The sequence below is a fragment of the Hyperoodon ampullatus genome (genome assembly GCF_949752795.1).
Source record: "Hyperoodon ampullatus genome assembly, chromosome: 7".
NCBI classification, from domain to species: Eukaryota; Metazoa; Chordata; class Mammalia; order Artiodactyla; family Ziphiidae; genus Hyperoodon; species Hyperoodon ampullatus.
Genome location: NC_136920.1, coordinates 102,152,497 through 102,175,784, shown reverse-complemented (window position 1 = coordinate 102,175,784; position 23,288 = coordinate 102,152,497). Strand labels below are relative to the sequence as shown.

At 37.7% G+C, this 23,288-nt stretch overlaps 1 protein-coding gene across 1 annotated transcript; it reads right to left on the bottom strand.

Annotated features, from left to right (window-relative positions):
* Window positions 1-1,720: 1,720 nt before the first annotated feature.
* Window positions 1,721-17,473, bottom strand: BTG4 (BTG anti-proliferation factor 4; the record flags this gene model as incomplete). The annotated part of the gene is made up of 4 exons (XM_079708937.1): window positions 1,721-1,903; window positions 3,298-3,496; window positions 16,703-16,840; window positions 17,301-17,473. The coding sequence occupies 4 exons, from the start codon at window positions 17,471-17,473 to the stop codon at window positions 1,721-1,723; spliced, it is 693 nt and encodes a 230-aa protein (XP_079565063.1).
* Window positions 17,474-23,288: the final 5,815 nt, after the last annotated feature.

Sequence of the window (23,288 nt, the reverse complement as noted above, 5' to 3'; positions counted from 1 at the left end):
ATCATGGTGTGCTGAACTGGGCAATTGGGATTGACATGTATACACTGATGTGTATAAAACTGTAGACTAATAAGAACCTGCTGTATAAAAAAATGAATAAAATAAAATTTAAAAAAGAAAGGTGAATCAAAATGGATTTCACATATTTCAATGAGCATTCATTGAATCGGTTGAAATATAGAACTAAGAAAAATCAACTATTAAGAATAATTATTTCAGGAGAGAACTTATATGTTAAACCTTGACATTAAAAACATTGCATATTAGGGCTTCCCTGGTGGCACAGTTGTTGAGAGTCCACCTGACAATGCAGGAAACAAGGGTTCGTGCCCTGGTCCGGGAAAATCCCACATGCCGTGGAGCGGCTGGGCCCGTGAGCCATGGCTGCTGAGCCTGTGCGTCTGGAGCCTGTGCTCCGCAACGGGAGAGGCCACAACAGTGAGAGGCCTGCGTACCGCAAAAAACAAAAACAAACAAAAAAAAACATTGCATATTTGAAAGTTACCGAGAGAGTAAAAACAGTTCTCATCCCCCCCCAAAAAAAGTAACTATGTTGACAGACGTTAACTAGACTTATTGTGGTATTCATTTCACAATGTATACAAATATCAGATCATGTTGTGCACCTGAAACTAATGTTATATGTCAATTATACCTCAATTTGTAAAGTGGCATGGAAGATAAGGGGCAAAGAAAAAAATGAAGAATGTTAATTTCTGCAGCTTTCATAGTAACAAATAAGCAATACTGTATTTTTTTTTAAGTTTTAAAGACTGTTCTGGCCTCCTGGTGTTCCTTTTTTTAAACCATAAAAGAAATATTTCAAAAAATAAAATACTCTGTGGTAGAAAATCTTATGATTATTTCAACAACTTTCAGTTTCACTTTAGGTTTCTTTTTTTTCTAAGGTCAAGTAAAATTAAATCTAAATATCTATCAAGTAGCTCCCATAGTATGGTTTTCTTATTAAATTGTCTATATGTCAATTCTTACATTTGTATGTATATAAAGGATGACTGGAAAGATGGTCACCATTTAATGTTAATAATGGTAATTTCTGGTTGGATGGGAGGGATTTTTATTTCCTTGGTACTATGCTTTTTTCTGCTTCACTTTAGTTCTTAGTAGTGAGATATATCATCCACAAAGTGTCATAATTAAGGCTATTATGAGGTTTAGAAATAAGCCAAAATTTTTAAGGGAATGATATCTTAAAAAGTAGTTTTCAAACAAGCTCTTACTGACCTTATAAAATAGAACAGTAGTGGCAGGTAATAAAGTAGAACCTGAATACTATGAGGATCACTCTTCCCTAAATGAAGGTCTACTTTTTTTTTTTTAATGGCTAATGAAAAACAAGAACTTTTAAAACTTTCTTGCAACAAACTCAACTAAGAAGGTATTAAAAACACCGCACGTTTATTTAAACTGTTACTCTTTATAATGCATTGAATCTTATCACAGGTCAATATCTTCATTCTATTACCTTATTGGGTACATTCATTAGTGTTATATAAACCTTAATTTAAAATTAAAGAATTAAAAGTACAGCTAAGAACACAGTCTTGATCTGCATGAGAGGATTCACCATCATGCACCCTAGTCCCTAATGTAGTTATCTTTTCTGTTTCCTGGGCCTCTCGAGCTTAGACTTGCTTTCATTTCAGAGAAAATAAAGTGGCTCTGCTGAGCTCTACCTCACGAGGGCCCAGCCGCTGCACTATCGGTGTGTGTTGACCCAGTGGTACCTGTCCACCCGGTGCCCAGCAGCAGGCCTATGACCCTTAGGGATCTTATGCAATGCAGGATAAGCATTTCCTAGGAGACCCATTCGGCCATCCCCCATATTGTTTTTGCGGAGGATATGGAACCAAGATTGAAAGGGCTGTTTCAAGTTTTCAACCTGGGGAGAAAAAGAGAAGAAAAAAAGGAGCATGATGATTTTGTAAACCGATAAGCCACTTCTAAGGATTAAATATAAATCCATAACTTACAGGTTCAACCTTTCAAAAGCATAGGAAATACAAATGAATAGAAATCAAAGTAGATTATTATCTTTGGAAAATTGAGTTGCATTTTAGGATATGAAGTAAGTCACTTCATATCTTTTAACAAAATTCTTTAGTCCAACCAAGAATTTTAAAAACAAAAAATTTAAAAATTTATTCAAATTAGTATATATTCCTGTGTTCTCTCCTACCTGATCCCCACCTTGCTCAACCCAAAAATATCTAATCACAATCTCTGGGGGTGAGGTCTAGAAACATCCATGTTAAACATCTCAGATGACCAATATAAATGTTTTGCAGACCACACTTTCAAAGGACATTGTTCTAAAAGAATATAGCTGACTACAGATCTGATCCTTAGATTAAGAAGATCTCTCTAAGCGTAAAAATAGAATTAAGGGTGAACATTTTACTACATAATTTTAAACTTTACATATAGAACTAAATATAAACTACATATATAGTTTAGAAAACTAAACAAGCTAGGGGAAAAAAGTTTGCCAGGAATATGACAAGGGGTTAAAATATTTCTAACCTTTGAAAAGCCTTTAATAACACATTAGGACCTCAAATGATAAATGGGTGAAGGAGAAAAATTCATAAGACAGTAAGTAACTACAACAGTTTGGTACATGGAGTATTTGTTTTAATGTTTAATTTAATTAATAAAAATGATATTTTTCAATGAGAATACCCCATTTTAGGGAAAATGATAAACACTTTCACATAGAGCTTGTAAGACTACAAACAAAGACATCTTTCTAGAAGGTACTTTGTCCTGTGTTAAGAACTCATAAAATATCCATACACAATGACCCAGTAATTACATGTCGAGAATCAAATCTCTAGAAATAACTTAGAATTCTGACATCTCTGTAAAAATTTGCTTTTTTAATATCACAACAATGTGAAAACAACCTAGATGTCTTCTAATAATACATTAGCTAAATAAATTATAAGGGAAGCAAACGATTTACAATGTAAAATATTTAAATTGCTTTAACATGTCAATACATATGTGATTAAGAAAACAAATTTACATACATACAAAGGGTCAGAGATTCTCCCTAAATCAGTGAGCACTCAGCCAAGTAGAGGGTATAAAGAGAGAGAAGGAAGAAAAAAAGACAGAAAAGGTGTTGCCAGAATATTATTATTGTGATTTTAATCTTTATAATCTTTCCATATTTTCCAATTATTTGTTTCTTTGCTTTTACAGTGAGCATACTCTTTTTAGAATTAGAGTAGAAAAAAAAAATGTACAGAGAAGAAATGGAGAACACTTTACCTGATAAATACTCTTTGGATTGCTGACCTTAGGAATTATCTGAGGTTCTTTGTTACAACTTTCTTCATCAGAGGAAGTGACAGAGGAGTAGTCTAACGTGGCTCTATTAACAGCATCACTAATTTGTTGGGATAATTCCCATTCCTCCCATCTGTCTTTGAAAGAAGCAATTGTAAATGGATGATTTTTCTCACCATACCTAAGTAGGAAAGGAAAATAAAGCATTCATTAGGGATTCAAATTCTCACAGGTTTTATCTCTAATCTTTTCTGGAAACAACACAGTAATTTACAAGAAGAGTTACTTTAAAGAAAAGAAAACAAATTCTGAAAGCTTGTCCAAGATAGTGGAATAGGAAGACCCTGAGCCTACCTCCTCTCATGAGCACACCAAGATTACAACTATTTAGAGAGCAACTATTGATGAGAGACTGGAATCTAGCAGAAAAGATTTGTACAACTAAAGTTATGGAGAAGGAACCACAATGAGACCAGTAAGAGGGACAGAGTCATGGTATAGGTCAGACCCCTACCCCTGGGTGGGCAACACACAAGTGGGGGGCTAATTACAGTTGTAGAGGTTCTCCCGAGGAAGCAATGGGTCTGAGCCCCACATGGAGCTTCCCAGACCAGGGATCCTGTACCAGGAAGATGAGCCCCCAGAATGCTTGGCTTTGAATGCCAGTGGGGTTTACTTTGGGAAAGTCAGAGGGCTGTGGGAAATAGAGATGCCACTCATAAAGGGCCCACACAAAATCTCCAGGACCCAGGGAAGAAGCAATAATTTGAAAGGAGCCTGGGTCAGACCCACCAGCTGATCTTGGAGAGCTTCCTGGAGAGGTAGGGGGCAACTTGAGCTCATCCTGGGGACACAGACACTGGCAGCAACCATTTTGGGGAGTTTGTTCTACCAAGTGGACATTCGTGCTGGCAAGCGCCATTTTGAAATCCTCCCTCTAGCTTATTAGCACCAGGACCCAGACCTGCCCATCAGCCCTTCAGCACCAGTGCTGAGATGCCTCAGGCCAAGCAACTAGCCAGGTGGGAAAACAACCCCACCTACTAGCAGGCACACGGCCTTAAGACCCCCTGAGCCCACAGCTGCCCCAGGATGCAGCACTGTCCAACAGAGGGCCCAGGGCCTAGCCCCACACACCAGTGCACCAGCACTAGGCCCAGGACCCACACGGCCCTGAAGGCAGAGACCCCAGGACCCAGCTCTGCTTACCAGTGGGAAGGAATTGGCCCTAGGATGCCCTGGACACGGCTCCCCAACACCACCAATGAGCCAGCACCAGCCTAGGGAGGAACCTCACCCACCAGTGGACATCCTCAAGACCCCTGGGCCCTGGCTTCCCAGCCCACCCACCAGCAGGTTAACATCCGCTCCAAGATCACCTGGGCCCAGGCCCCACCTACAAACAGGCCAACACTAGCTCTGAGACAACTTGGGTCCCTCAGCCAGCCATTCGGGGATCCAGCCCCACCTACCAGCAAGCCAAAACAAGCTTTGGGACACCTCAGACCCTGTAGCCAGCTATGTCAGGGAGCTGCCCCACCTCCCAGCAGGTCTATACCAGCTAACTCTAGGACCCACAGGTCCTGCAGCCAGAAATCTCAGGACTCGGCTCTAGTGAGCCAGTGAGCCAACACTAGCCCCAGCACCCTCTCAACCACAGCCCAACCCACTGGCAGGACAACACCAGCTCCAGGACACCGTGAACCCCTAAGCCAGCCACCTTGGGATCCAGCCCCATTCACCAATGGGCCAGCACCAACTCTGAGACACTCCAGAATGCACAACCAGGTATATCAGGAACTGACCCCACCCACCAGCAGGCTGACACTAGAACTGGAAACCTCAGCCCCACGACCACCAAGGCCAGAACCCAGCTCTGCCCATCAGTGAGCCAGCACTAGCCCTGGAACCCCCTTCCTCATGGTTCCACAGCCAGTTGCCTCATGACCCAACCATACAACCAGCAGCTGGCAGCCTCCATACAAGGCAGGGCCTGGCAACCAACCAGATTGGGGACCAGCCCCACCTACTAGACCACCAAAAGTAGTCAGTCCACCACAACATAAGGACCCACACAGCCCACATAGAGGGCACCCCTACAGCATATAGCTCTGGTGACCAGAGGGGAGTGCACTGCTGGGATGCACAGGATGTCTCCTACAAAAGGCTACTTCTCCAAAGCCAGGAAATGTTATCAACCAACCAGATACATAGAAATAAAAACAAATTAGGCAAAATGAGGAAACAGAGGAACATGTTCCAAACGAAGGAATGGGATAAAACCCCAGAAGAAGAATTAAGTGGAGAAAGGTAATCTACCCAATAAAGAGTCGAAGGTAATGATCATAAAAATGAGCAAAGAACTTGGGAGAAGAATATAGGGAAATAGTGAGAAGTTAAACAAAGAGTTAGAAGATACAGAGAAGAACAAAGCAGAACTGGAGAAATTCACTGAAGTGAAAATACACTAGAAGGAATCAACAGTAGATTAGATGATACAGAGGAACAGATCAGTGAGCTGGAAGATAGAGTAATAGAAATCTCTGAAGCTGAAACAGAAAAAAAGAATAAAAAGAAATTAGAATATTTTAAGAGATCTCTGGAACAACACCAAGCATGCTAACATTCACATTATAGGGATCCTAGAAGGAGAAGAGAAAAAGGGTCAGAGAATATATTTGAAGACATGATAGCTGAAAACTTCCCTACCTGGCAGAGGAAACAGATATCCAGGTCCAGGAAACACAGAGAGCCTCAAACAGGATCAACCCAAGGAGGACCATATCAAGATACATTGTAATTAAAATGGCAAAAATTAAAGATAAAGAGAGGATATTAAAAGCAAGGGAAAAGCAACAGTTTGCATATAAGGAGACTCTCCATAAAGCTATCAGCTGACTTTTCAGCAGAAACTCTGCAGGTCAGAAGGGTGTGTTGCAGTATATTTAAAGTGATGAAATGAAAAACCTATGGCCAAGAATATTCTACTTGGCAAGGCTTACCCTCAGATTTGAAAGAGAGATCAAAATTTTACAGATAAGTAAAACCTAAAAGAGTCCAACATCACCAAAGCAGCTTTACAAGAAATGTTAAAAGGGGCTTCGCTAAGCAAAAAAGAAAAACCACAACTAGAAACATGAAAATTATGAAAGGAAAAAGCTCATTGGTAAAGGCAAAATATACAATAAAGACAGTAAGATCAACCACATACAAAGCTAATAGGAAGGTTAAAAGACAAAAGTAGTAAAATTGCCTAGATCTGCAATAAGTAGTTAAGGGATACACAACACAATTAGATGGAAAATATGATGTAAAAAAACAGTAATCATGAGGGAGGAGGAGTAAAAATGCAGGGTTGTTAAAATGCATTTGAAATTAAGAGATGAGCAACTTAAATAATCACATATATAGATTGCTATATATAAACCTCATGGTAACCAAAAATTAAAATACATAATAGATACACAAAAAACAGAAAGAAATTTGAACATAACACTAAAGATAGTCATCAAATAAAAAGGGAAGAGAGAAAAGAAGAAAGGAACAAAATAACTACAAAAACAACACCAAAACAATTAATAAACTGGCTATAAGTACATACCAATTAATAATTACATTAAATGTAACTGGAATAAACGTTCTAATCAAAAGACATAGAGTGACTGAAGATACAAAAACAGTACTCATATATATGCTGTTTACAAGAAACTCACTTCATATCTAAAGACACACATACACTGAAAGTGAGAGAGCAGGAAAAGATATACCATGTAAATAGAAATGAAAAGAAAGCCAGGGTAGCAATACTTACACCAGACAAAGAATAATAGTAGGGGACTTTAACTCCCCACTTATATCAATGGACAGATCATCCAGACAGAAAATTAAGAGGGAAACATTAGCCTTAAATGATACAGTAGACCAAATGGACCTAACAGATATCTACAGGGCATTCCATCCAAAAGCAGCAGAAAACACATTCTTTTCAAGTGTACATGGAACATTCTCCAGGACAAATCACATGCTAGGCCACAAATCAATCCTCAGTACATTTAAGAAGACTGAAATCATATTGAGCATCTTTTCTGACCACAATGTTACACAACTAGAAATCACTATAAGAAAACTGAAAAAAAAAACCCACAATATGTAAAGGCTAAACAATATAAACTAAACAACCAATGGATCATTGAAGAAATCAAAGAGGAAATCAAAGAATACCTGGAGACAAATGAAAACAAAAACACAATGATCCAAAAATCTATGGGATGCAGCAAAAGTAGTTCTAAGAGGGAAGTTTATAGTGATACAAGCCTACCTTGTGAAACAAAAGTCTCAAACAGCCAAACCTTACGCCTAAAGAAACTAGAAGAAGACAAATAAAGTCCAAAGTTGGTAGAAGGAAAGAAATTATAAATATCAGAGCAGAAATGAAATAGAGACAAAAAACAAACAAAAAAATAGATCAATGAAACTAAGAGGTGGTTCTTTGAAAAGATAAACAAAATTGATAAACCTTTAGCCAGACTCATCAAGAGAAAAACAGAGGGCCCAAATCAGTAAAATCAGAAATAAAAAAGAAGTTACAAACAATAAAAAGGTCACAAGAGATTACTATGAATAACCATATGCAAATAAAATGGACAACCTAGAAGAAATGGACAAATTCCTAGAACTGTACAATCTCCCAAGACTGAACCAGGCTGAAAGAGAAAACATGAACAGACCAATTACCAGTAATGAAATTGAATTAATAATGGGAAAAAAAAGAAAAGAAACTCCCAACAAACAAAATTCCAGGACCAGACAGCTTTACAGGTGAGTTCTAGCAAACATTTAGAGAAGAGTGAACACCTATCCTTCTCAAACTCTTCCAATAAATTGCAGAGGAAGAAAGACTTCCAAACTCATTCTATGAGGCCACACCACCCTGATACCAAAACCAGACAAATATATCACAGAAAAAAATTGCAGGTCAGTATCGTTGATGAACATAGATGCAAAAATCCTCAACAAAATATTAGCAAATCAAATCCAACAACACATTAAAAGGATCATACACCATGTCAAGTGGGATTTATCCCAGGAATGCAAGGATGGTTCAATAACCACAAATCAATGCAATACATCACATTACAAGTTGAATAAAAGATCCTATTATCATCTCAATAGATGCACAAAAATCTTTCGACACTATTCAACATTCATTTATAATAAAAACTCTCCACAAAGTGGGTATAGAGGGAACATCTCTCAACATAACAAAGGCCATATATGGTAAGTCCACAGCTAACATCATACTCATCATAAAAAGCTGACAGCATTTCCTCTAAGGTCAGAACAAGACAAAGATACCAACTCTCACCTCTTTTATTCAACATAGTGTTCAAAACTCTAGACAGAGCAATCTGACAAGAAAAAGAAAAGGAATCCAAATTGGAAAGGAAGAAGTAAAACTGTCACTGTCTGCAGATAACACGATAGTATACATAGAAAATCCTAAAGACACCACCAGAAAATAATTTGGTAAAATTGCAGAATACAAAACTATTATACAGAAATTTGTTGCAGAAATCTGTTACATTTCCACACACTAACAATGAACTATCAGAAAGAAATTAAGAAAACAATCTCATTTACCATCACATCAAAAGGAATAAAATACCTAAGAATAAATATAACTAAGGAGGTAAAAAGACCTGTGCTCAGAAGTTTATAAAATACTGATGAAAGAAACTGAAGACAAAAACAGATGGAAAGACATACCATGTTCATGGATTGGAAGAATTAATATTGTTAAAATAACCATACAACCCAAGGCGATCTACAGATTCAGTGCCATCCCTATCAAAATACTAATGGCATTTTTCACAGAACTATAGCAAATAATTCTAAGATTTGTATGAAAACACAAAAGACCCCAAATAGCCAAAGCAATCTTGAGAAAGAACAGAGCAGGAGGTATCAAGCTCCCGCACTTCAGCCTATATTACAAAACTCTGGTAATCAAAACAGTATGATACTGGAACAAAAATAGACACATAGATCAGTGGAAGAGAATAGAGAGCCCAGAAATAAACCCATGCACCTATGGTTAATTAATCTATGACAGAGAGGCAAGAATATACAACGGGGAAAAGATAATCTCTTCAGTAAGTGGTGCTGGGACAACAGGGCAGCTACAAGTAGACAATGAAATTAGAACAGTTTCTCACACATATAAACAATAAACTCAAAATGGATTAAAGACCTATATGTAAGACTACAAACCATATAAACTCCTAGATGAAAACATAGGCAGAAACCTGTTATAAATTGTAGTAATATTTTTTTTGAATCTGTCACCTAAGGCAAAGAAAACAAAAACAAAAATAAACAAATGGGACCCAATTAAACTCAAAATCTTTTGCACAGCAAAGGAAACCATCAAAAAAGCAAAAAGATAACCTACTGAATGAAGAAAATATTTGCAAATAACATAACTGACAAGGGATTAATATCCATAATATACAACTCAATATGAAAACAACAACAACAAACAAACAACCCAGTCAAAAAATGGACAGACAGGATTGGTTCAAGATGTCAGAGTAATAGGACATGCTCTCACTCCCTCTTGCGAGAGCACCAGAATAACAACTAAGTGCTGAACAATCATTGACAAGAAGACACTGGAACTCACTAAAAAAGATACCCCACATTTAAACACAAAGGAGAAGCCACAGTGACATGGTAGGAGGGGTGCAATCACAATAAAATTAAATCCCATAACTGCTAGGAAGGTGACTCACAAACTGAAGAACACATACCACAGAAGTCCACCCACTGGAGTGAAGGTTGTGAGCCCCACATCAGGCTTCCCAACCTGGGCATCTGGCAATGGGAGGAGGAATTCCTAGAGAATCAGATTTTGAAGGCTAGAGGGATTTGATTGCAGGACTTTGACAGGACTGGAGGAAACAGAGACTCCACTCTTGGAGGGCACACAGAAAGTAGCATGCACATCGGGACCCAGGAGAAGGAGCAGTGACCCCATAGGAGACTGAACAAGACCTATCTGTTAGTGTTGGGGGGTCTCCTGCAGAGGCGGGGTGTGTCTGTGTCTCTCCGTGAGGACAAGGACACTGGCAGCAGAAGTTCTAGGAAGTACTCCTTGGTGTGAGCCCTCCAGAGTCTGCAATTAGCATCACCAAACAGCCCAGGTAGGCTCCACTGCTGGGGCACCTCAGGCCAAACAACCAAAAGGAAGGGAACCCAGCCCCACCCATCAGCAAACAAGCAGATTAAAGTTTTACTGAGCTCTGCCCACCAGAGAACCACCCAGCTCTACCCACCACCAGTCCCTCCCATCAGGAAACTTCACAAGTCTCTTAGATAGCCTCATCCACCAGAGGGCTGACAGCAGAAGCAAGAAGAACTACAATCCCGCAGCCTGTGGAACAAAAACCACATTCACAGAAAGACAGACAAGATGAAAAGGCAGAGGGCTATGTACCAGATGAAGGAACAAGATAAAACCCCAGAAAAACAAATAAATGAAGAGGACATAGGCAACATTCCAGAAAAAGAATTCAGAATAATGATAGTGAAGATGATCCAGGACCTCGGAAAAAGAATGGAGGCAAAGATCGAGAAGATGCAAGAAATGTTTAACAAAGACCTAGAAAAATTAAAGAACACACAAACAGAGAGGACCAATACAATAACTGAAAAGAAAAATACACTAGAAGGAATCAATAGCAGAATAACTTAGGCAGAAAAATGGATAAGTGACCTGGAAGACAGAATGGTGGAATTCACTGCTGCGAAAGAGAATAAAGAAAAAACAATGAAAAGAAATGAAGACAGACTAAGAGACCTCTGGGACAACATTAAATGCAAAAACATTGGCATTATAGGGATCCCAGAAGGAGAAGAGAGAGAGAAAGAACCCTAGAAAATATTTGAAGAGATTATAGTCAAAAACCTCCCTAACATGGGAAGGGAAATAGCCACCCAAGTCCAGGAAGCGCAGAGAGTGCCATACAGGAAAAACCCAAGGAGAAACGTGCCGAGGCACATAGTAATCAAATTGGCAAAAATTGAAGATGAAGAAAAATTATCAAAAGCAGCAAGAGAAAAAGGACAAATAACATACAAGGGAACTCCCATAAGGTTAACGGATGATTTCTCAGCAGAAACTCTACAAGCCAGAAGGGAGTGGCATGACATATTTAAAGTGATGAAAGGGAAGAACCTACAACCAAGATTTCTCTACCCAGCAAGGATCTCATTCAGATTCGATGGAGAAATCAAAAGCTTTACAGACAAGCAAAAGCGAAGAGAATTCAGCACCACCAAACCAGCTCTAGAGCAAATGCTAAAGGAACTTCTCTAAGTGGGAAACAAAACACAAGAAGAGGACCTACAAAAACAAACCCAAAACAATTAAGAAAATGCTCATAAGAACATACATATCGATAATTACCTTAAACGTGAATGGATTAAATGCTCCAACCAAAAGACACAGGCTTGCTGAATGGATACAAAAACAAGACCTATATATATGCTGTCTACAAGAGACACACCTCAGACCTAGGGACACATACAGACTGAAAGTGAGGGGATGGAAAAAAATATTCCATGCAAATGGAAATCAAAAGAAAGCTGGAGTAGCAATATTCATATCAGATAAAGTAGACTTTAAAATAAAGAATGTTACAAGAGACAAGGAAAGACACTACATAATCAAGGGATTAATCCAAGAAGAAGATATAACAATTATAAATATATATGCACCCAACATAGAAGCACCTCAATACATAAGGCAACTGCTATCAGCTCTAAAAGAGGAAATCAACAGTAACACAATAATAGTGGGGGACTTTAACACCTCACTTACACCAATGGACAGATCATCCAAACAGAAAATTAATAAGGAAACACAAGCTTTAAATGACACAATAGACCAGATAGATTTAATTTATATATATAGGACATTCCATCCAAAAACTGCAGATTACACTTTCTTCTCAAGTGTGCACGGAACATTCTCCAGGATAGATAACATCTTGGGTCACAAATCAAGCCTCAGTAAATTTAAGAAAATTGAAATCATATCAAGCATCTTTTCTGATCACAACACTATGAGATTAGAAATCAATTACAGGGGAAAAAACATAAAACACACATACACATGGAGGCTAAACACTATATTACTAAATAGCCAAGAGGTCACTGGAGAAATCAAAGAGGAAATTAAAAAATACCTAGAGACAAATGACAGTGAAAACACAATGATCCAAAACCTATGGGATGCAGCAAAAGGAATTCTAAGAGGGAAGTTTATAGCAATACAATTCTACCTCAAGAAACAACAAACATCTCAAATACACAATCTAACATTACACCTAAAGGAACTACAGAAAGAAGAACAAAAAACCTAATGTTAATAGAAGGAAAGAAATCATAAATATCAGAGCAGAAAAAAATGTAAAGACACAAGGAAAGCAATAGCAAGGATCAATAAATCTAAAAGCTGGTTCTTTGAGAAGGTAAACAAGATTGATAAACCATTAGCCAGACTCATCAAGAAAAAGAGGGAGAGGACTCAAATCAATAAAATTAGAAATGGACAATAAGTTACAACAGACACCCTAGAAATACAAAGCGTCGTAAGAGACTGTTACAAGCAACTCTGTGCGAATAAAATGGACAACCTGTAAGAAATGGACAAATTCTTAGAAAGGTATAACCTTCCAAGACTGAGCCAGGAAGAAATAGAAAATATGAACAGACCAATCACAAGTAATGAACTTGAAACTGTGATTAAAAATCTCCCAACAAACAAAAGTACATGACCAGATGGCTTTACAGGTGAATTCTATCAAACATTTAGAGAACAGCTAACACCCATCCTTCTCAAACTCTTCCAAAAAATTGCAGAGGAAGGAACACTCCCAAACTCATTCTGTGAGGCCACCATCATCCTGATACCAAGACCAGATAAAGATACTACAAAGAAAGAAAATTACAGACCAATATCACTGATGAACATAGATGCAAAAATCCTCAACAAAATACTAGCAAACAGAATCCAACAACACATTAAAAGGATCATAGACTACGATCAAGTGGGATTTATCCCAGGGATGCAAGGATTCTTCAATATACGCAAATCAATCAATGTGATACACCATATTAACAAACTGAAGAAGAAAAACCATATGATCATCTCAATAGATGCAGAAAAAGCTTTTGACAAAATTCAACACCCAGTTATCATAAAATCTCTCCAGAAAGTGGGCAGAGGGAACCTACCTCAACATAATAAAAGCCATATATGACAAACCCACAGCAAACATCATTCTCAATGGTGAAAAACTGAAAGCATTTCCTCTAAAATCAGGAACAAGACAAGGAGGTCCACTCTCACCACTATTATTCAACATAAAGTCCTAGCCACGGCAATCAGAGAATACAAATTGGAAAAGAAGTAAAACTGTCACTGTTTGCAGGTGACATGATACTATACATAGAGAATCCTAAAGATGCCACCAGAAAACTACTAGAGCTAATCAATGAATTTGGTTAAACTGAAGGATACAAAATTAATGCACAGAAATCTCTTGCATTCCTATACACTAATGATGAAAAATATGAAAGAGAAATTAAGGAAACATTCCCATTTACCATTGCAACAAAAAGAATAAAATACCTAGGAATAAACCTACCTAGGGAGATAAAAGACCTGTATGCAGAAAACTATGACACTGATGAAAGAAATTAAAGATGATACCAACAGATGGAGAGATATACCATGTTCTTGGATCAGAAGAATCAATATTGTGAAAATGACTATACTACCCAAAGCAACCTACAGATTCAATGCAATCCCTACCAAATTACCAATGGCATTTTTTATAGAAGTAGAACAAAAAACCTTAAAATTTGTATGGAGACACAAAAGACCCCGAATAGCCAAAGCAGTCTTAAGGGAAAAAAACGGAGCTGGAGGAATCAGACTCCCTGACTTTAGATTATACTACGAAGCTACAGTAATCAAGACAATATGGTACTGGCACCAAAACAGAAATATAGATCAATGGAACAAGATAGAAAGCCCAGAGATAAACCCACACACCTGTGTTCCACTAATCTATGACAAAGGAAGCAAGGATATACAACGCAGAAAAGACAGTCTCTTCAATAAGTGGTGTGGGGGAAACTGGACAGCTACATGTAAAAGAATGAAATTAAAACAGTCCCTAACACCAAACACAAAAATAAACTCAAAATGGTTTAGAGACCTAAATGTAAGACAGGATACTATAAAACCCTTAGAGGAAAACATAGGAAGAACACTCTTTCACACTATATAGATGTAAAAATAAATTGTGTGTGGGAATGAAAATTGATACAGCCACTATGGAGAACAATATGGAGGTTACTTAAAAAACTAAAAATTGAATTACCATATGACTAAGCAATCCCACTGCTGGACATATACCCAGAGAAAACCATAATTCAAAAAGACACATGCACCCCAATGTTCATTGCAGCGCTATTTACAATAGCCAGGACATGGAAGCAACCTAAATGCCCATCAACACGTGAATGGATAAAGATGTGGTACATATATACAATGGAATATTACTCAGCCATAAAAAGGAACGAAATTGAGTCATTTGCAGAGATGTGGATGGATCTAGAGACTGTCACACAGAGTGAAGTAAGTCAGAAAGAGAAAAACAAATATCGTATATTAACTCATATATGTGGAACCTAGAAAAATGGTACAGATGAACCAGTTTGCAGGGCAGAAATTGAGACACAGATGTAGAGAACAAACATATGGACACCAAGGGGGGACAGTGGGGGGGGTGATGAATTGGGTGATTGGGACTGACATATATACACTAATAAGTATAAAATGGATAACTAATAAGAACCTGCTATATAAAAAAATAAATAAAATAAAATTCAAAAAAAATGTGCAGAACACCTGAATAGACATTTTTCCAAAGAAATGGACATACAAATGGCTAACAGGCACATGAAGAGATGTTCAACATCTTACATTATTAGAGAAATGCAAATCAAAACAATGAGACATCACCTCACACCTGTCAGTATGGCTATCATCAAAATGTCTACAAATACGAAATGTGGTGAGAACATGGAGAAAATGGAACCCTTGTACACTATCGGTGGTAATGTAAATTGGTGCAGCCACTATGGCAAACAGTATGGAGGTTCCTCAAACTAAAAGTAGGATTACCATATGATCCAGCAATATATATCCTAGGTATATATCCAGGAGAAAAACACTCCTGGGTACATATCCAGAAAATTTGAAAAGATGCAGGCACCCCAATGTTCAGGGCAGGACTATTTACAATAGCTAAGACATGGAAGCAACCCAAGTGTCCATCAACAGATGAATGGATAAAGAAGACGTGGCATATATATATATATACAACTGAGTACTACTCAGCCATAAAAAAGAATGAAATTCTGCCATTTGCAGCAATGTGGATGGACCTAGAGAGTATTATGCTTAGTGAACTAAGTCAGACAGAGAAAGTCAAATACTGTACGATATCATTTATATGTGGCATCTAAAAATTAAAACATATGTATATAGCAAAACAGAAACAGACTCAGCAGACATAGAGAACAAACTAGTGGTTACCAGCAGGGCAAAGGTAAGTGAGGAGGGGAAAGATAGGGGTAGGTACAAACTACTATGTGTAAAATAAATAAGCTACAAGGATATAGTACAGCACAGGGAATATAGCCAATGTTTTATAATAAATTTAAATGGGGTATAATCTGTAAAATCTTTGAATTACTATGTTGTATACCTGAAACTAATATAATTTTGTAAATCAACTATACTTCAATTTTAAAAAAAATACAAATTGAAATGGCTTGACAGCAAATCACATTGAGAGACATTATGACCTTCAGCTACTAATACTGTCATAATTGGCAGGGGTCAAGAATTCTATAAAAGCTTTCTAGGAATTAACTAAGATAAAGTCAGACTACTTTCTTTCGATTCAACTGATGGACTGAATTGCTGATGGTAAATAACTCCTCTTCCCCCTTGATACTGCCTATAATACTTGGACATTATAATCTACAGTTGGCAATATGATGCAGTGATTAAAGTCAAATTTCAAATACTGTGCAAAAATCTTTGTGCTTCCCACTCCATCCACCCTAATTGGGAAGTCTGTGTTGTCTGATATAGTTTGCATCTAGTCTTAGCCACCCTGTGCCCTCCCTGCTAATCCAGGGCTTTGGAGCATCACCTTTCACAAAGGTGCATAGAGCTGACTAAATACCCTAAGGTTTCCAAGGGTCACAGAGCACACAAACTAACTCTAATGAGATTACTCACCTACAGCACACTTCAAAGGGATCTACCCATATGGTCATCTCCTTTGGAAGTCCCAGGTGAGAAAAATCCACATTACTTTCAGCACAAGCCCTTTCTAGAATAGGATCTTTATTCTGATTATTGTTTATCCTGATACACCTTTAAAAACAAGGAAAGGGAAACAAAGATGTGGTGACAGGTACTTTAGCTGGAGAAGCATGTTGTAGGCAAGAAACTCCAATACACACAGCTCCCACCTCACTCCCAAGTTTCCTCAACTCCTTGGCCACCCTCCAGTTTTACAGCAAGAGTAAAATACCGACTTTTTACACAGCAACTCAGAACATGGATTCCATTACTAAGTCACACCAAAGGTTCACTGTATAACCTTCAGGGTAAACACAAGTTAGAAATTGTTTAATCCACCTCACATAAAGAGGTTTGCTCTATAATTTTTGACTTGTACTATCATCTACCACATCTCCTTTTTTCAAGTCCAAGTTCAAACAAATAAATTTGAGCCCATAAAATTTTCATTACTTAAAGGCTGCCAACAAAATCATTGCAGGTGGTTACTGCTGACTTCTTACTTCCCTTTGCCATGCATATCAACTCTCACCTGAAGGCTTGCCCTTTAGACGGGTGATCAGAGTGCCAGTGACTTCTGTATGTTTCAAACAAGATCGTCATCAACTTTTCTGAAAAGTCTTCTATCTGTTGTTTACTCAATTTATCATGTTTTTTTGCTAATCTTGTGACAAAGAAGACTGTTGTTGCTATTTCATCTCTCATGATTCAAGAAGAGTCGACGAGTAGGTCTGCAGCCATTAAAAGGAGGCAAGAAGAAATTAAACAGAAACAAGGGTCTAACTTATTATCAACATGCAATTGCCATTTGGAAAATTTACATACCTTAAATTTAAAACAGAAGTCACTTGTTCGTCTTTAATGAACTAAAAAAAAGCACATCAATACTATCAGTCAACAAAACAGCCAAGAACACCAACTCCTCAACTAACCTTTAATGATTTTCAAATCATTTTAATGATTTTCAAAGAAAACAACATCTTTTAAATACTGTAATACACTTAAACAAATGAATCACTATGCAAATTAAATGCTTTTAAAAGTCTGGACATGAGACAGTAAATTACTCCAAGTACCAGTGTTGAAAACCTATTTACAGAGAGCAAAAACATTTCAGGATACAGTAGTTCCTAAAATGTGGCTCTCAGGTTGCACACTTTAAGTAAAAGTTAAGATTAATCAAATATATATTAAACTTGCCAGCAAAAGCTCTTTAGCCCAACAGAAAGTGGGCCAGAGTTAGAAGACTCTCTCACCACACTTGTTTTGTCAGTTTTAGGCTGCAGTTTATATAAACCTGGGCCCCAAAACCTGAGAGGTGTTAGCCTTACACAGGTGCTGTCCTTCAGGATAATTGACAGCTTTTTCCAGGTCCCCATCAGATTGATCCTTGGCATATGCAGAGTGGGTTCCTTACTTAAAGTGTTTAAAGATCTTCAAACTGGATTTCTATCTTCTATTTTGCTCTTAAAATCTTATCTTTTATGACACTGATTAAGAATCAAGCCTTCTCCTTCCATATCCTAAGAGCCTACATTCCAATATTTTTGTCTCTCATAACCATCAACATATTAAAGAAGTTTGTCTTGGATCTATTCTGAAACTAAAGACAACTCTCTTTGAATAGTCATTATATTGACTACACACATTTTTCACTAAAATGCTTATTTGTAAAATAAGTGGACGAGACCTCAAAGTTTATCTAGTCTCACTAGCTCTCAAAGCATAGCTCGCTGATCACCTGATTTGGACCCACTGAGCTGCTTGTTAAAAATGCGGATTCCAGGACTTTATCCCAGATCCACTGAATCAATACTTCTGAAGGCATACCTGGGAATCAGTATTTAACAAGTTCCCTCTGGTGATTCTTATACTCACTAAATTTAAGAACCACAACACCTGGCATATGTCTTTAACACCCATCATAAGTGGTCATTCAGGTTCTCTGTCACTGAAAAAGAATTCATTCTCTTACAAGGAAGCCCATTTCTTTTCTAAAAAGTTCCAAATGCCAGGAGGTCCTTCCTCTCCTTGAGAAACCACATCCACCTCTTTGATTCTCTATATTTGCAGCCTAATTTTTTCCCTCTGGAACCATACAGATTGTATCTAATCCTCCACCACATGAAGATGCTTCAGATACTAGCTATTCAGCATCCCTTGAGACTCTTCTTTGGGGGTGGTGGCTAACTATTCTTAGCTTTTCGACAGTTCTTCCCATAAACATGTTACTCAGACATTTCACCATGCTCAGCACTCACATCTGGATGAGTTTCAGGTGCATCAGTAATCCTCTTTCAAAGTGTAAAGCCCAGAAGCCCAATGTTCCCAATGTGTGCTCTGCCATGACAGAATAGAATGGGACTGTTAACCTCTTGCTCTGAATACTGTATTTCTAGAACACAGCCTCAGGTGGCATTTGCCTTGGTGGTAGTGGCATCATACCTCTGCTTCATGCTGAACTAGCACTTAGTCTTTTTCACTAATATTATTGTTTTGTCACATCTTTCCTTCCTGCACAACATAATGCTTAAGAATATGGGCTTTGAGAAGACCTGAATAGACATTTTTCCAAAGAGGGAATGCAGATGGCCAACAGGCACATGAAAAGATACTCAGCTTCACTAATCATCAGGGAAATGCAAACCAAAACCACAATGAGATATCACCTCACACCTGTCAGAATGGCTATCATCAAAAAGAACACAGGTAACAAATGTTGGTGAGGATGTAGAGAAAAGGGGATCCTTGTACACTGTTGGTGGGAATGTAAATTGGTGCAGCCACTGTGGAAAACTGTATGGACGTTCCTCAAAAAACTAAAAATAGAACTCTGTATGACCCAGCAATTCCACTCCTTCTGGGTATACACCAAAAAATATCAAAAAACATTAATTTGAAAAGAAAACATGCACCCTAGTGTTCACAGCAGCATTATTTACAATTGCCAAGATATGGAAGCAACCTACATGTCCATCAACAGATGAATGGATAAAGAAGATGTGGCATACACACACACACACACACACACACACACACACACACACACACACACACACTGGAATACTACTCAGCCATAAAAAAGAACAAAATTTTGCCATTTGCGGCAACATGGTTAGACCTGGAGGGCATTATGCTAAGTGAAACAAATCAGAGAAAGCCAAATACTGTCTGATATCACTTATATGTGGAATCTAAAAAAATACAAAAACTAGTGAATATAACAAAAAAAGAAGCAGACTCACAGATATAGAGAACAAACTAGTGATTATCAGTGAGGTGGGGGGAAGGGGCAATATAGGGGTGGGGGAGTGGGGGGCACAAACTATTGGGTGTAAAATACAGACAACATTTTGTAACAACTGTAAATGGAAAGTAACCTTTAAAAATGTATTAAAATATTTTTTAATTTTTTTAAAATAAATTAAAAAAATTTTCTAATATATGGGCTTTGGAGTCAGACAGGACTAGGTATAAGTGGCAACTTTACAACTCACTATCCATGCAACCTTGGGCAACTTGCTTAACTTCTTGAACTTTCATTTGCCTGTCTGTGAAATTGGGAGGGATGATAGTGATCTCATAGGGTTGTTAGCGAGCTACAATCAATAATGTTTTGTATTAAAGCACCTGGTGGAGGGTATGTAGCAGTTGTTACAGGAAGGCAGTACAGCAGAGTAGTTAACAAATCAGCTATAAGATCAAGCGTCATGGGAGTGACTCCCAGTCCTCTAGCTTACTAGAAACTTGGAGAGGTTTCTCAACTGCTTTAATCTTCAAAATATCATCTGTAAAAAGGTGGGTAAGACGTGTACTTAAGGTCTTGGAATCAGACTGCCAGATTTGGATCCTAACTGAATTTACTGGATATACTAAGTACTCAAAAGTGCCCTTCTTATTAATAAATGTAAGTTTATATTTATCATTTTATTATGTCTTTTCTAATGCTTTTGTGGATTAAATAGAGTAAAACATAACTACGTATTCAGCTGTACCTGTCATATGTCATTGTGTTAAATTTAGACCATTAGGGAATCAAGATTATTTGTGACCCTGATTTTGTCATCCAGTAGATTCTCTTATCTTTTTGGCTACATGTTATCTGTAAATTTGACAAGAATATGTCCTCCTACAAGTAATAAATAAACAAGCTGAATAGTATTAAGATCAAGAAGAGTGATTTGACAGAATCCTAGGAGATCCCGCTTCAAAATGGTGTTCCTTCACTAGTCATTTTCACTTCAACCAATTAATTCTATCGTAAAATGAATTTCACTCAAAACTTTAAAATGAATGGAAAGTCAAATTAATTTTTGGATCTACTACACTTACATTTTACTAGCAAGACAAAAATTATATCTAGTGACAACTACACAAAGAAAAGGAATATTTCAAGTGATTCTAGAACACATTGGAATATATTCTAGAGAAAATTATGAAGATGGGTTTTTAAAATGTCATTCTGTATCATGTTTACAGTAATATTAGTATTATAATTTGAAGCTATATATATATAATATATACATAGAGAGAGAGAGAATAGAATAGGGTAATATACATATTTACTTCCATGTTGTAATGTACTAAGATTTTCAATGTAAGGAAAAAAGAATAAAAGTACAAACTCAAAGAAATTAAGTAAAAATCCTATAATGTTAAATTTGAAATGACAATATTAATCTGAACTTGTGATTTTTTTAACATACTAAAATATGTATTTTAGTTCTGTCCACTAAAAAGGCCTAGAATCAATAAATAATGCTAACACTCATTTTGTGGTCTTTAATTACAATTTCCCACTTTAAAAAAAAATTCTTGGAGAAATGGTCAATTCCAGTTCTCTTTCAGGTAATATGTTAGGTTAGCTTGCAATGTATTATACCGGAAAGCAAGAAAGCTATAAAAAACCAATGGGTCAGGTCAAAAGATACAAAAGCCTACATGGAGAGCTCCCATTGGCCAACAATAAGTCATTCCCCTCTTCAGCGTCATTTCAATCATCCCCCAACTACTGGAACTATCAGATGATGATGGCTCAAAGCTCTATGTCTCATTGGGAATTACTCTCAGAAACTACCTCATGGTATAGTTATCCCTTGCCCAAGGGGTGGCCTGCAACCATTGACGGGCTAGTGTAGGGGTACAAAAGCCTGGCCCCCATGTTCAATTTGTAAAAACTCTGAAGGGCCATCCCATCTCCAGAGCTCCCCATAAGATAGGCAGAGGCCTCTACTACAAGCAAATCACTGGTCCACCTCTCCCTCTACCCGATCCTATCTTTCTCACTCCCTTATATGTATATTTCTCAAGAAAACTCCCCAATAAACTTTCTGCATGCAACTCCCCATCTCAGAGGTGGTTCCTAAGGAGCCTAGTCTAAGACAGTTTGTAACTGGAATGTGTAAGGAAGCAGAGTCTAAAATGGGATTTGGGAATTGGATTACCCTCCTGCTGGCTGGAATAAAAATCTCATGGCTGGTGGTACTACAATATGGATATAGATAGCTCCTGGCATGCTGGAGTGCTGTGATTGTTACAAACTTCATCTCAGTGATGAACTGAGATGGAACACATATTAGGAGGTGCACTGGCTAGTGTAATATCTTTGATGATTAAGATGTATGAGAAATGGTAATATAAGGACCATAGAAACAGATGGGTGAGCACCTTGATGTCTAGTAATGGCACGATTTAATAAGGCTAGTTCAATTCAATTCAGTAAATGTTTAAGTGTCTACTATAAGCGCAGAACACATAAGATAAAGGTGAGCCTAGGACCTTAATGTCCTTTTACTTCCATAGTATGTTACTTATTTCAGCTTCCCATGATATATTTCTCATTCCCCTCACTAAGTGGCAGGAGTTCCCAAACTGCTGTACTTGGAATCACCTAAATATCTTTTTTAAATGCCTGGCTCCTACCCCCTGGACATTCTGATTTAATTGGGATGGAGTGCAACCTGGGCATCAGGATTTTTAAAGGTCTCCATGTGAGGGCTTCCCTGGTGGCGCAGTGGTTGAGAGTCCACCTGCGATGCAGGGGACACGGGTTCGTGTCCCGGTCTGGGAAGTCCCACGTGCCGTGGAGTGGCTGGGCCTGTGAGCCATGGCCACCGAGCCTGCACGTCCGGAGCCTGTGCTCCGCAACGGGAGAGGCCACAACAGTGAGAGGCCCACGTACGGCAAAAAAAAAAAAAAAAGATCTCCAAGTGATTCTAATGAGCAGCAAGGGTGGAATATTGTTAAGATAGATATCTCCTAGCTATCAAGGAGATTTTAATTTTATTTTACACTTCTGATTGCTTAGTAATGCCTTAAGCTTAACAAGAATTATGACAAATTCGCATCATTTATTCTCATTATTTCTAGCCTTTGCTGAGATAACTTTTCCAAAGATTTTTTTTAACTTATGTTAGCAGTGACAAAATTGAAAATCAGAACAACTACTCATATATTGCTGAAATAAAATCTGCTTCAGAACCAAAGGCAACATATGTTATTAGCACATACTCAAATTTTT